The 12,591-nt window shown below is 46.8% G+C and overlaps 1 protein-coding gene across 1 annotated transcript; it reads left to right on the forward strand.

Annotated features, from left to right (window-relative positions):
* Window positions 1-463: 463 nt before the first annotated feature.
* Window positions 464-3,017, forward strand: LOC474642 (transmembrane emp24 domain-containing protein 9-like). Its single transcript, XM_038551822.1, has 5 exons — window positions 464-742; window positions 1,134-1,234; window positions 1,566-1,691; window positions 2,235-2,381; window positions 2,520-3,017. Exons 1-5 carry the CDS (start codon window positions 613-615, stop codon window positions 2,667-2,669), a joined length of 654 nt encoding a protein of 217 aa, XP_038407750.1. The 5' UTR covers window positions 464-612; the 3' UTR covers window positions 2,670-3,017.
* Window positions 3,018-12,591: the final 9,574 nt, after the last annotated feature.

Raw genomic sequence — 12,591 nt, forward strand, 5'->3', positions numbered from 1 at the left:
CCACTGCGCAGGGAGATTTTAACCATCCTTCAAGGCTGGGGTCAAATCTACCTCTTCCATGAAAACCGCGACATTTCCCCCCTGCCCTTCCTGAATTACTGCTTCAGATTCAACCCCACGGGGCTTCCCATTCCATTTCTCCAGGTCTCCAGGTCCTCCCCAATCAATTCTAAGGTCTTCTATGTTCAAATCCAGGTCATACATTTCCCATTAATCGCGCATCCTTTCAGCACACATCTTGAGTGGCTGCCCTGCAAGTTGCAGAGGGCAAACCCTCTTCCCCCTCTGAGGCTGTGACCCCAATCAGGAAGATGGGCTTACAACACCTACGCTCCCCAAGTTCCTGCGCGGAATAAGAGCCACGGGCGGAGAGCGCTCTAGAACCTGGCGGCGATTGGGTGGAGGGCTCGCCTGGCCCCTCGGCGGCGAGGGTAGGCGGGAATGCGCCGTGGCTCCTGGGAGTTGTAGTCTACGCGCGAGCTCGCAGTCTCCGCAGCCTACGCGCGGAGACCGGTGGACTCGCCTGGGAAAGTGGCGGGGGCCTGCCGGGCTCGAGGAGCTGGGCCCAGGGCTCGCCCTGGGCGGGAATGGGGCAGAGCTCAGGCAACCGGTATGGCCCTGCCGCTGCTGCTGGGGCAGCTGCTGGCGCTCATGGGCCACGGGGGCGCGTTCTACCTCGAGGTCCGCGAGCTGGAAGAGAAGTGCTTCATCCAGGAGATCCCCGATGGTACCGTGGTCATAGGTGCGCGCACCGGCCACTCCCGGCCTTGCCCTCCCTGCACCCAGAGTCCTGAGAGGGGACGGAATGGGGCGCCGTGGCACCAGCTCAGGCCCGCGCCTTCCCTTCCCTGCTGGGGGGTGGGGAGTGGGCTGGGGCCGGGGAGAAATGAGTGGACAGCAGTCTCGCCAAGGCATCCTCTCTTTTGCGTGTGCCGGGGCTGGGGGAGGGGCGCCGAGGAGGCACGTCTGATTCAGACTCGATTGATGGCAGAGAAGTGGGGCTGGAGAGGGGAGGAGAAGGCAGAGGCCCTTGGTCAGGCCCCTCAGACTCGAGATCCTTCTGTTCCTCCCCCGACCACCACGACTCGGTCATGGGAATGGATGCGAATACACCTCCGTTGCCTCTCCATTAGGTAATTACAAGACGGAGCTTTACGACCCTGCTATGGAAAAGTATCAGCCCTCCCCACAGTGGATCAATTTGTTCGTGTTTGTGAAGGACCCCGAGAAGAAGGTGAGGCAGGCCTTTACCCCTTGCAGCCCCCCCCCCCCCCCCCCAAAGGCCACGGGTCAAAGCATAGCCCTCTCTAATCCTTCATTTCTCACGGAAAGATCAGTCTCCTCACAGGCAGGTAGCTCAAGGAGGGCCATGCTCTTTGCAATCTGTATTCTGTATTCTGTACTGGCAATGCTGGCATTTGAGACTTTATGGCCAAACCCATGCCATTTCCCTCATACTGACCCCTCTAGCCTGTGGGGGTCTGCACCTGGGATACTCTCAGAATTCTCCCAGAAGCAGGTACATGGCTAACTTCTCTGTGCTCACTGGAGGTTGCTTCCTCTAGAATCTTCTGGCCCGGCAGTATGGCCCTCAGGGCAGCTTCACCTTCACCTCCCAGTCTCCAGGAGAGCACCAGATCTGTCTCCACCTTGAGTCCATCCGATTCGCCCTCTTCTATGATGGCAAGCTGGTGAGTGTGGCAGGGGGGTGCTCCACCATCCCCAGGGGCTCAATTTCACAGCCTCTAGAATAAGAAGGGTGCAGGGCATGCTGCCTATTGAGTTGGGCTGGGACTTTACCTGAAGTGAGCATACCAAGAACAGCTCCTGAGGACGAAAGGGGATCTTGGGAGGGAGTCACTTGGACTTAAAGCCCTCCCTTGGCTCCCAGCCATCCCTAGGATAAAGACCAAACTTCATAATGTGAAGTTCAGAGCTATTCTGCATCTGAGTCCTTCAGGGCTCTCCATTGTCACCTTCCAATATAGAACTTCTAGTAAACTGCCTGTTTCAGAGTCATACCTCTATTTCTCTGCACATGTCCCATCCTTTGTGTTTGAATATAGAACTTCACACAAGTAGAGTCCTGATCATCTAGAGCAGGGCCAGTCACTAAGTCGGGGTGTGAGGAATGGAACTGCCAGTGTCAGGCCCAGAGTGGGATGGAGGACTAGATTTCAGGCAGGTTCATGGAGCTAAGCTCTCTGACCCCCATCCTGATTCCCCTGTTCCAGGCCATTCATTTGGATATGCAGTTAGGTGAACACACCAATGATTATGTGGAATTTGCAGCCAAGGACAAGCTGACCCAGCTGCATCTGCGTGTACAGCAGCTTGTGGAGCAGGTGGAATTGATCCAGAAGGAGCAGGAGTACCAGAGGGTGAGGGGCTGGGTTGGGACAGTTGGGACAGGGGATGTGTAATCTCCTGGGAGGTGGCTCTTCCAGCTCTTCCCCCAGAGAGGGTGGGGGTAAAATTCAGTTCTAGACAGGAGTATTCTTCCTTCTCTCCTTCCACAGTGGCGAGAGGAGCGCTTCCGGCAGACCAGCGAGAGCACCAATCAGCGGGTGCTATGGTGGTCCATTCTGCAGACCCTCATCCTTGTAGCCACAGGTGTCTGGCAGATGCAGCACCTCAAGAGTTTCTTTAAAGCCAAGAAGCTGGTGTAGGTGGGCCCTGAAACCTAGCCCCAACTCATTCTCCTTCTCTTAACTGATGGAAAGTGGCCTGCCCTGGTCTGTTTCCTGGCTCCCAGTCCCCCAACCCTGCAGGGGTTCCTGGTACTCTCAGGGGGACAGAGGACTGCTTTGAACTGGTTTCTCAGCCAGCACTTGGGACAGGAGGGGTTTTCCATACACACTTGGTTGGGGAGCTGCAGGATTCTTTGTGGCTCTGTGCTTCGGAGGAGAGTGAGGGTACCCCAACCCTCCCCCGCCCCCACCAAAACTGGATAGATGAACTAACCCAAGATGGAGAATTAAGAGTGAATATAAACTGCAAACTTTCTGACCTAAACATTTATTGCCTCCTGCTCTGCAATTCATTCTGGTGTTTTGTTTCTAACCAGATATTAACATGCTCCTCATGCATTGGGGGGGACTGATCCCAAAATGAATGATGTGAAGAGTTTATACTCTGAAAGCCTTAGCAACCTGTGGAGCCCTTTCCAGAAAAGTCCAATTTGGGCCCACCTTATGGGTAGCCTGAGTGCTGGTGGTGATCCTGTGCCTCTTTCTGGGCTCGGGTTCCTGTGCTATTTTACTCCAGTTACGTGGACTGCTGGGTTCTTCCAGGAAGTCAGATGGGCACCTCTGTCTTCCTAGTATTTTTCAGGCAATCTGTCTCTCTCTTTGTGATGTCATAGGTTAATTTTTCCAGGAGATGCTTCTTTTTCTCTTTTTGAAAATAGGATTCCAAGTAACTGTTTCCATTATAGTCAGCATCTCCTCCTTCACAAGTGCACACAAGTGATGGCCAGACATCCATGTACCTACTGCATCTGCCTGATCTAGCCCACATTTTACTTCTGCTGGTTGCCCTGTTGGAATAGTCATTTCTCACGTGAATCTGACATTTTCTGTTATAAGGAAATTCACTGGTTGGTACCCTCGACAAAATTAAGTCCAAATCACCAAGGCCCAAGATGTCAATAAAGGGAGACTCCCCATGAGGAGAGGGATGTCAGGACAGCTCCAGCACTTGGCCCTGGAGACAGATAGACCCTACCCTAAGATATGCTGGAGGAACACGGCCAAGTCTTGGAGATTTGCTTATTTGTGGGTGTGGTCATGACTGGCCTCTGGAAAGTATAAATAGACTGACCCGAAGGTTGGGGAGGGGCGGGGGGAACCACTGGAGAGTAACCTCAGACCAGAGTGTGTGATCTTAGCGCCCATTACCCTTACCTGAAGGGGTGTGTGTGGGAGGGTGCTCTGCTCTCTGCCACAGGAGAAGTAGAGTGACCCAGACAGGCACATTCTTGCACATGGATCCTATGGTCTGATACTAAATGAGGCAGGGCTAGAACAACAGATAAAGGTGAAGCATGCCTCTGAGAAGGGTATGCACTAAGAATGACATGATAAGAGCTCTGGCCTAGTCTAGATGGTCAGAGAAGGCTGCTTTTTAGAACTGCATTCATGATTAGTCGGAATTAGCTGGGGGAAGTGTGTTCTGGCCAGAGGGAGTAGCACATGCAGGACTCCTGAGGCAAAAAAGAATATGGCAATTTGGAGAAGCAAAAGAAGACTACAGTATCATGATCCTGACTCGAAGACCACAGAACAGATCCGGTGTTCGCTGGGAGTATGGGAGGTGAAAGCAAACCTGCCTTCAGAGCCACACTGCCCACCCAGCATGACCTACAGAGAAGGGGCTTCAGCAAGTGTTGGGGGGAGGGGGCGCTGGAAGGAAACAAATTCGGGCTCTCAGTGCCTCAAAAGTTGGCAAACAGAGCCTTAGGCATCTCGCAATACTAAAAGGTCCAGAGCTTGTCTGAGAACTTTCTGGGGCAGGAGTGAAGAGTCAGATGAAGCTGACATGTGACTGCTCTTGGAAGGGCTCTATTCAGAGCTCCTGCCATGTCAATTCTTCTGGTGTGATTTATTTTTTTTAATGAAAGGTGACAACTAAAGATTTATTTTGCTTTATTTTAATATCCCTATTTATCGAAATTCAAAGCTGCTCGTTCGTTTGGAAAGCACCCTGTTGAACGACCTCCTAAAGCCTATACGTCATAGGTCACAGCGTGAGAGTTACCACAATTCTTTGATGGCCAGCACCACAGTGAAGGTGTGCACCAAGCACACCTACAAGGCAGGTGAGTTTCCACTTCACAGAGCAGGAGAAAAGGCTCCGGGCAGGTAAGGGACTCGACCGAGTCCTGCAGCAGCCGGCAAGAAACCGAGAGGAGCCGCTAGCCCTGCAGCAGCCCAGGTGTGGCCTAGAGCGAAAACCCGGGATCTTCTCACCAACACCCCAAGTCTCTTCAGCAGTTTGGCGGCTGCCGCGAGGAGGAGCGGAAGTACCCGCGGCCGCCGGCTCTGGCGCTCAAGTGCGGAGCGCAGGGCTCGGCGGGGCTGAGGGGCCGGCTCACCTTGTCCTCCGGGTCCTTCACCTCCACGAACATGCCCAGCCCGGGGGTGGCCGGCTGGTACTCCTCCCGCTGCTTGTCATACAGCTGCGTCCGGTAGTTTCCTGGAGGGGAGTGGGGCGGACCCGGGTCAGACTAGCGCCAGGCGGGGTGGAGTCGGCTCCCGGCGGACGCCCCGCGCCCCCGCCCCACGACCGAGGAAGGTCTCGGTCCCGACTCCCCCTTCGGCCCGCACCTATAACCATGGTCTCGTCCGGAATCTCCTCAATAAAGCACTTCTTTTCGGCCTCCCCGGTGTGGAAGTAAAGCGCGCCTCCGCGGGCCGCAAGCACGTCCTCCCACGCTCGCTCCGCGTCCGCTCGGCTCCGGTCCCCGGGGCTGCGGGCGGCGGCACCACGTCAGGCGGACGCAGCCGCACGGCCTGCTGGGGCGGCGAGTCCCACCGCCCGGACTACGCGGCCGGGGTGCGGCAGCCCAGCGGTCCTGGGTACCGGAGCCGCTTTTCCTCGCAAGGGAGTCGGAACTCCGGAATTAAGACCTTGCTTCTGTTGACTGTCGTGGTGGCCGGAGAATGGTAGTGATGATCAGCTTTTCACAGATGCTGCAAGTAACGCCGTTTGTTTGTGGTCGCAGAGTGAATCACGAACAGATGTAGGATTGAAATAGAGGCTCCCTGACTTCCTCTGCATCTATGCGTCCACGCTCCGGGCTTGCTTCCGTTTTTAAAATTTAGCTTTGAGGGGGCCTGGGTGGCTCCGTGGTTAAGCGCCTGATCTTGATTTCGGCTCCCTCTTGATCTCTGAGGTCCTGAATTTGAGCCCCATGTTGGGCTCTAGTTGGATGTGGAGCCTAATTTAAAAAGCAAAAAATAGGGGTGCCTAGGCGGCTCAGTGGATTAATTAAGCATCCGACTCCTGATTTCTGCTCAGATCATGATCTCAGGGTCCTGGGATTGAGTCCTGCTCCTGCTAGTGGTTCCTAGTGGGGTCGGCTTTAGATTCCATTTGCCACTCCCCTTACCCCTCTCCACCCTCCTCCCCCATTTCTCTCTGGCACACTCTCTCACTCTCTAGGATAAACAAATAATTTTTTTTTTAAGATTTCATTTATTTATTTGAGAGAGAGCGCGCGCGAGAGCATAAGCAGGGGGAACAGCAGGCAGAGGGAGAGGGAGAAGCAGGCTCCTGCTCAGCAGAGAGCCTAAGGAGTCGCTGGAAACCAGGACCTGAGCAGAAGGCAACTACTTAACTGACTGAGCTACCCAGGTACCCCAACAAATAAAAAAAAATTTTAAGCAGATAACAACACCCCCCCCCCCCAACTTGAACTTCAAATAAATGACACAAATAGTGCACCAACTAATTTTGGAAAACATTTTGAAAAAAAGCCTAGGAGACTCCTTTTACCACTTCTTTGCCTTCCAAAACCCAGCCACTCCTAAATCTGGTCATAGAAGTTGGAGGTTTTCTAATTTGGGTTCTCTTTGTTGTTTTGTTTGGCCCTGGGGAGGGAATGAGGGAATTTAATGAGGATGTTTTGACATTTCCCCCTCATTGGAAGTCTTTATCTCATTTTTCTTAACAGTAGCAATATAATATCAGTTTGGTTCATACAGTACCTTATTTTAAAATTTTTATTTAAGGGACGCCGGGTGGCTCAGGGTGTGATCCCGGGGTCTGGGATTGGGTCCCCGCATCGGGCTCCCTGCAGGGAGCCTGCTTCTCCGTCTGCTTATATCTCTGCCTCTCTCTCTGTGTCTCATGAATAAATAAATAAAATCTTTAAAATAAAATAAAATTTTTATTTAAATTCAATTAATTAACATATAATGTATTATTGTTTTCAGAGGTGGATGTCAGTGATTCATCATTCTTACATAATAGCCAGTGCTCATTACATCACGTGACCTCCTTAATGCCCATCGCCCAGTTACCCCATCTCTCCACCTAACTCCCCTCCACCAATCCTCAGTTTGTTTCCTACGGTTAAGAGTCTCTTGGGATGCCTTAAATGGCTCAGTGGTTTAGCCCCTGCCTTCCGCCCAGGGCATGATTCTGGAGCCCTGAGATCGAGTCCCGCGTCAGGCTCCTTGCACGGAACCTGCTTCTTCCTCTGCCTGTGTCTCTATGTCTCTCCTGAATATATAGAAATAAAATAAAATTAAAAGAGTCTCTTAATGGTTTGTCTCTGATTTCGTCTTGTTTTATTTTTTCCTCTCTTCCTCTATGATCCCCTTAAATTCCACACGAGTGAGCTCATATGATAGTAGTCTTTCTCTGACTGACTTATTTTGCTTAGCATAATACCCTCTAGTTCCATCCATGCCATTGCAAATGGCGAGGTTTCGTTTTTTTGATGGCTGAGTACTAGTCTGTTGTATACACATATCACATCTTCTTTATCTATTCATCTGTTGCTGGACCTCTGGGCTCTTTCCATGGTTTGGCTGTTGTGGACATTGCTGCTATGAATACTGGGGTGCGGGTACCCCTTTGGATCACTACATTTGTATCTCTGGGGTAAATACCCAGTAGTCCAATTGCTGGGTTGTAGGGTAGCTGTATTTTCAACATTTTGAGGAACCTTCATACAGTTTTCCGGAGTGGCTGTACCAGCTTGCATTCTTACCAACAGTGTATGAGGGTTCCCCTTTCTCCATATCCTTGCCAGCATCTGTCGTTTCTTGACTTGTTCATTCTAGCCTTTCTGACTGTGGTTTTGATTTGTGTTTCCCTGGTGCTAAGTGGTGTAGAGCATTTTTTGTGTGTGTGTGTTGGCCATTTGTTTTTTTTTTTTTTTTTTTTTTTTTGTGTGTGTGTGTGTGTGTGTGTGTTGGCCATTTGTATGTCTTCTTTGGAGAAATGTCTATTCATGTCTTCCACTCATTTATTGATTGGATTATTTGTTTGTTGGGTATTGAGTTTGATAAGTTCTCTCTTAAAAAAATTATTTGTTTATTTATTCATGAGAGATACATGTAGAGAGAGAGGCAGAGACACAGGCAAAGGGAGAAGCAGGTTCCATGCAGGGAGCCTGACACAGGACTTAATCCTCGGACTCCAGAATCATGCCCTGGGCCGAAGGCAGGTGCCAAACTGCTAAGCCATCTGGGCATCCCTATAGTTTGATAAGTTCTTTATGGATTTTGGATACTAACCCTTTATCAAATATGTCATTTGCAAGTATCTTCTCCTATTCTGTAGGTTGCCTTTTGGTCATATAGTACCTTATTTTTTAATCATTCCTCTGATGAAAGTGGTTAAGATTTTTTTCCACAATTTTTTTTTTTTAGTGATTCATCAGTTTATTTTATTTTTAAATTTTTTTAAAGATTTAAAAAATTTATTTATTCATAAGAGACAGAGAGAGAGAGAGAGAGAGAGAGGCAGAGACACAGGCAGAGGAAGAAGCAGGCTCCATGCAGGGAGCCTGACATGGGATTCGATCCCCTGTCTCCAGGATCACACCCTGGGCGGAAGGCAGTGCTAAACCGCTGAGCCACCTGGACTGCCCTCCTCAGTTTATTTTAGAGAGAAAGAGCAGTTACATATGAGCACATGAGCGGGAGAAGGGCAGAGGAAGAAGAGAATCTCGGGCAGAGGAAGAAAAGAATCTCAAGCCGACTGTGCTGAGAGCAGAGCTGGTCACGGGGCTCAATTCCCCTATTCTGAGATTACAACCTGAGCCAGTGGTTTAACTGACTACACTACCCAGGCGCCCCCCGCCCCCCAATTATTTGCACTTACATATATTGCTGCAATAAAAATTTGTGTTCATTTTATAAAAAAGCAGTACTGCAGGACATAGTTTTTTGATAAAAGATCATGAAATTGCCCTTTCAAATTTTGTACCAAGTACAGTTTTAGCAAAATGTGTCATAGTGCTTAATTTCATGCTCTGGTCAAACGCTAAACCTTTTTAATCTTTGCAAAACTAGTGGGTGAAAAGTTGTATTTCCTTTTGTTTTCTGTTTAGTTCCTTTCTTTCTTATCCTTTTAATTTATATTTCCTCAGATACTAAGTGTTTCTTCTTGGTCATTTGATTTCTTCTGTGAATTGATGGTTGTATTTTTCTTAGTGCTATTATAAAAACATGCTATGAATGCTGATGTAATTAGCAAATGATTGCATAATTAATGAACGATAATATTTTATAATAATAGTTTGTAGTATTTTTAAAATTAAACTTTTTATGTTGGAGATAAATTATAGGTTCACATCCATTTGTAAGAAACAATGCATAGGGATCCAGTGTACCCATTACTCAGGTAACCCCATGATAACATCTTGCCGAAGTATAATGCAATATCACAACCAGGATACTGACATTGATACAGTCAAGACACAAAACATTTCCATCACCACAGGTTCCTCATGTTGCATATTGAAGCCACACCCACTTCCCCTCTTCCTTCACCCTCTCCTTAACCTCATACAAGTAATCTGTATCCTCCATTTTTGCAATTTTGTCATTTCAGGAATGTTATGTAAGTAGAATTGGACAGTGTGCAACCTTTTGAGATTGGCTTTTTCATTGAATATAATCTTCTGGACATTTATTCAGCTTATTGCATGTTTCGACCACTTTTTTTTTTAAGATTTTATTTATTTATTCATGAGAGACACACACACAGAGAGGCAGAGACAGACAGAGAGAGAAGAAGGCCCCATGCAGGGAGCCTGACGTGGGATTCAATCCTGGGTCTCCAGGATCACGCCCCGGGCCAAAGGCAGTGCCAAACCGCTGAGCCACAGGGCTGCCCCAACTGCTTCTTTTGATGGTAAAGGGTGACCATTACACATAATGTACAAAGATATAATTCTGTGATATCCATAAATGAAAGGGTAAGAACAGAGCTTTTAAAGGAGCAAAGTTTCTTGTTTTAAAGATTTTATTTATTTATCTATGAGAGACACGCGCACACAAAGAGGCAGAGACACAGGCAGAGGGAGAAGCAGGCTCCATGCAGGGAGCCCGATGTGGGATTCGATCCCCGGACCCCAGGTTCACACCCTGGGCCAAAGGCAGGCGCTAAACCGCTGAGCCACTCAGGGATCCCCAGGAACAAAGTTTTTGAGTGTTGCTGGAGGTAAACTCGGTTAAATTCAAATTAGAATGATAGAGCTGCGATACAAATGCCATTCCCATGGTAACCACAAAGAAAATAGTGAGAGAATATACAAAAGGAAATGAGAAAGCAATTTAAATGTTTCATTACTACTAAAAAAATTAAACACGAAGAAGACATAAAATGCAAGACATGAGGGACCAAAAAAAAAAAAAGCTGTAGAGCAAATAGAAAACAAAATAGCAAAATGACAAAAATAAATCCCTCCTTATCAGTAATTGCTTTAAACATTAGTGGATGAATCTCTCCAATGAAAAGATAAAGACTGGTGAAGTGGATGAAAACCAGAACCCAAGTATATATGTTGTCTATAGTAGCTTCCTTTAGATCCAGAGACACAAGGAGGTCTGAAAGTGAAAGAACGGAAAAGGATCTTCCACAAAAACAGTAACGAGAAAAGAACAGGGAGACTCTACTAGGATCAGACAAAACAGACTTTAAATCAGAAAGGATTACAAGCTATGGTAATTACACAAAGAGAGTCACATAGATCTATTGGTCAGGATGGAGATCCCAGAAAGAAACTCACACTTTTTTTTTTTTTTTTAAACCCACACTTATATGGTCAACTAATCTGCAGCAAAGGAGGCAAAAATATATGATGGAGAAAAGACAGTCTTTTCAATAAATAATGTTGGGAAAACTGGACAGAGACATGTAAAACAATGAAACTGGACCACTTTCTTATACCATACACAAAATAAACTCCAAATGGATTAAAGACCTAAATATAAGCTCTAAAATCATAAAACATCTAAAGGATAACATAGGCAGTAATCTCTTGGGCATTGGTGTCAGAAACATGTTTATGGAGGGGAAAGGAAGGCAAGACAAGACAAGGGAAACAAAAGCAAAAATAAACTATTGGGACTATGTCAAACTAAAAAGTTTTTTGCACATCAAAGGAGATCATCAACAAAATGCACAGGCAACCTACTGAATGGGAAAAGACATTTGCAAATGTCTTTAATCTGATAAGGGGTTAATATCTAAAATATATGAACTCATACAATTCAACACCAAAAAAAAAAAAAAAAGCACAAAAACAAACCAGAACCCCCTAAACAATCTCATTAAAAAATAGATAACCTGAATAGACATTTTTCCAAAGAAGACATATAGACAACAGACACATGAAAAAATGTTCAATGTCACTTAAGATCAGGGAAATGTAAAACAAGATCACCATGAGGTAATCACCTCACAGTAGTCATAATGGCTAGAATCAAAAAGACCAGAAAAAACAAGTGTTGGTAAGGATGTGGACCAATGTAAGGAGAATTGATATCTTAACATTATTAAGTTTTCTGGTCCCTGAATATCTTTTTGTTTATGTAGATCTTTAACTTTTCTGAGCATGTTCTTTTGTAGTTTTTGGTTATTTGCATCAATCATATTGAATCAAATAATTCAGTTTCTTTCTTGTGCGTGTTTTGCTAGTTATTTGTGGTTAGTTACAGTGAAAAGTGGGGCCAACGTAAAAGTGACATATACCATTCCAACTCACTACCCTTTTGCCAGAGCTAATAATATGTTCCCACCCAACTGTAAGGGGGCCAGGAAATACAATTCTACTACACACCTGTAAAGGAAGAAAATGAGAAATATTTGGTGACAATCACTGATGACTATCATAACACCCTCAGTTGCCTACCCAACAGTCATTTCCCATCCCTTACTACTTGCAAAAAGAGCCCCAATTCTGTTTTCTCTCTTCTGGGTGACATCTACTTTAGGAAAAACTGCATCATTCATGGTAATCCCATTCGTTCCTATTTGGTGGTTAATGCATTAACCATGTTCTGGCTAAGAGTCATAAGGATGTCTATTTCTGGCACTTCTGGGAAGATTTCTCTCTCTCTCTCTTAAAAGAGGACATCAGACAGTGGGCAATTATCTTTCTTGCCTTTATCTGGTGGTGTGTTATGATGTGAGTCCTTAGAGCTACAACCAAGAGGGGAGTGGTGGACACTCTAAGGATGGCAGAGCGGTAAACTGGACTGATACTGGATTACTGAGGGCATTGGTGCACCCTGTGGAAATAATCAGCCCTGGAACCACCTACTCCTAGACTTTTTGTTATATAAGGTAAGAAATGTCCTTACTTGGTCCTTTTTTGCTTGGGTTTTCTGTCAGTTAAAGTAAAAAGCATCTAACTATATCAGATTGCTAAGGCTGAGTCAGGAGCCAAGAATTGTGATAAGCACTTCATCTTCAAAAAGATGGTATAATCTAATTTCATCCCCATAATAACACTGTGATATAGGTGTTATCAAATCCATGTTATGAGTAGGCAGGTTAAATCATTGCATGAGGCGACACAACCCTAATTGGTAAAAACAAGGATGACAACTTTAGGTCTCTTCTATG

This window comes from Canis lupus, chromosome 11, assembly GCF_011100685.1.
Source record: "Canis lupus familiaris isolate Mischka breed German Shepherd chromosome 11, alternate assembly UU_Cfam_GSD_1.0, whole genome shotgun sequence".
Lineage (NCBI taxonomy): Eukaryota > Metazoa > Chordata > Mammalia > Carnivora > Canidae > Canis > Canis lupus.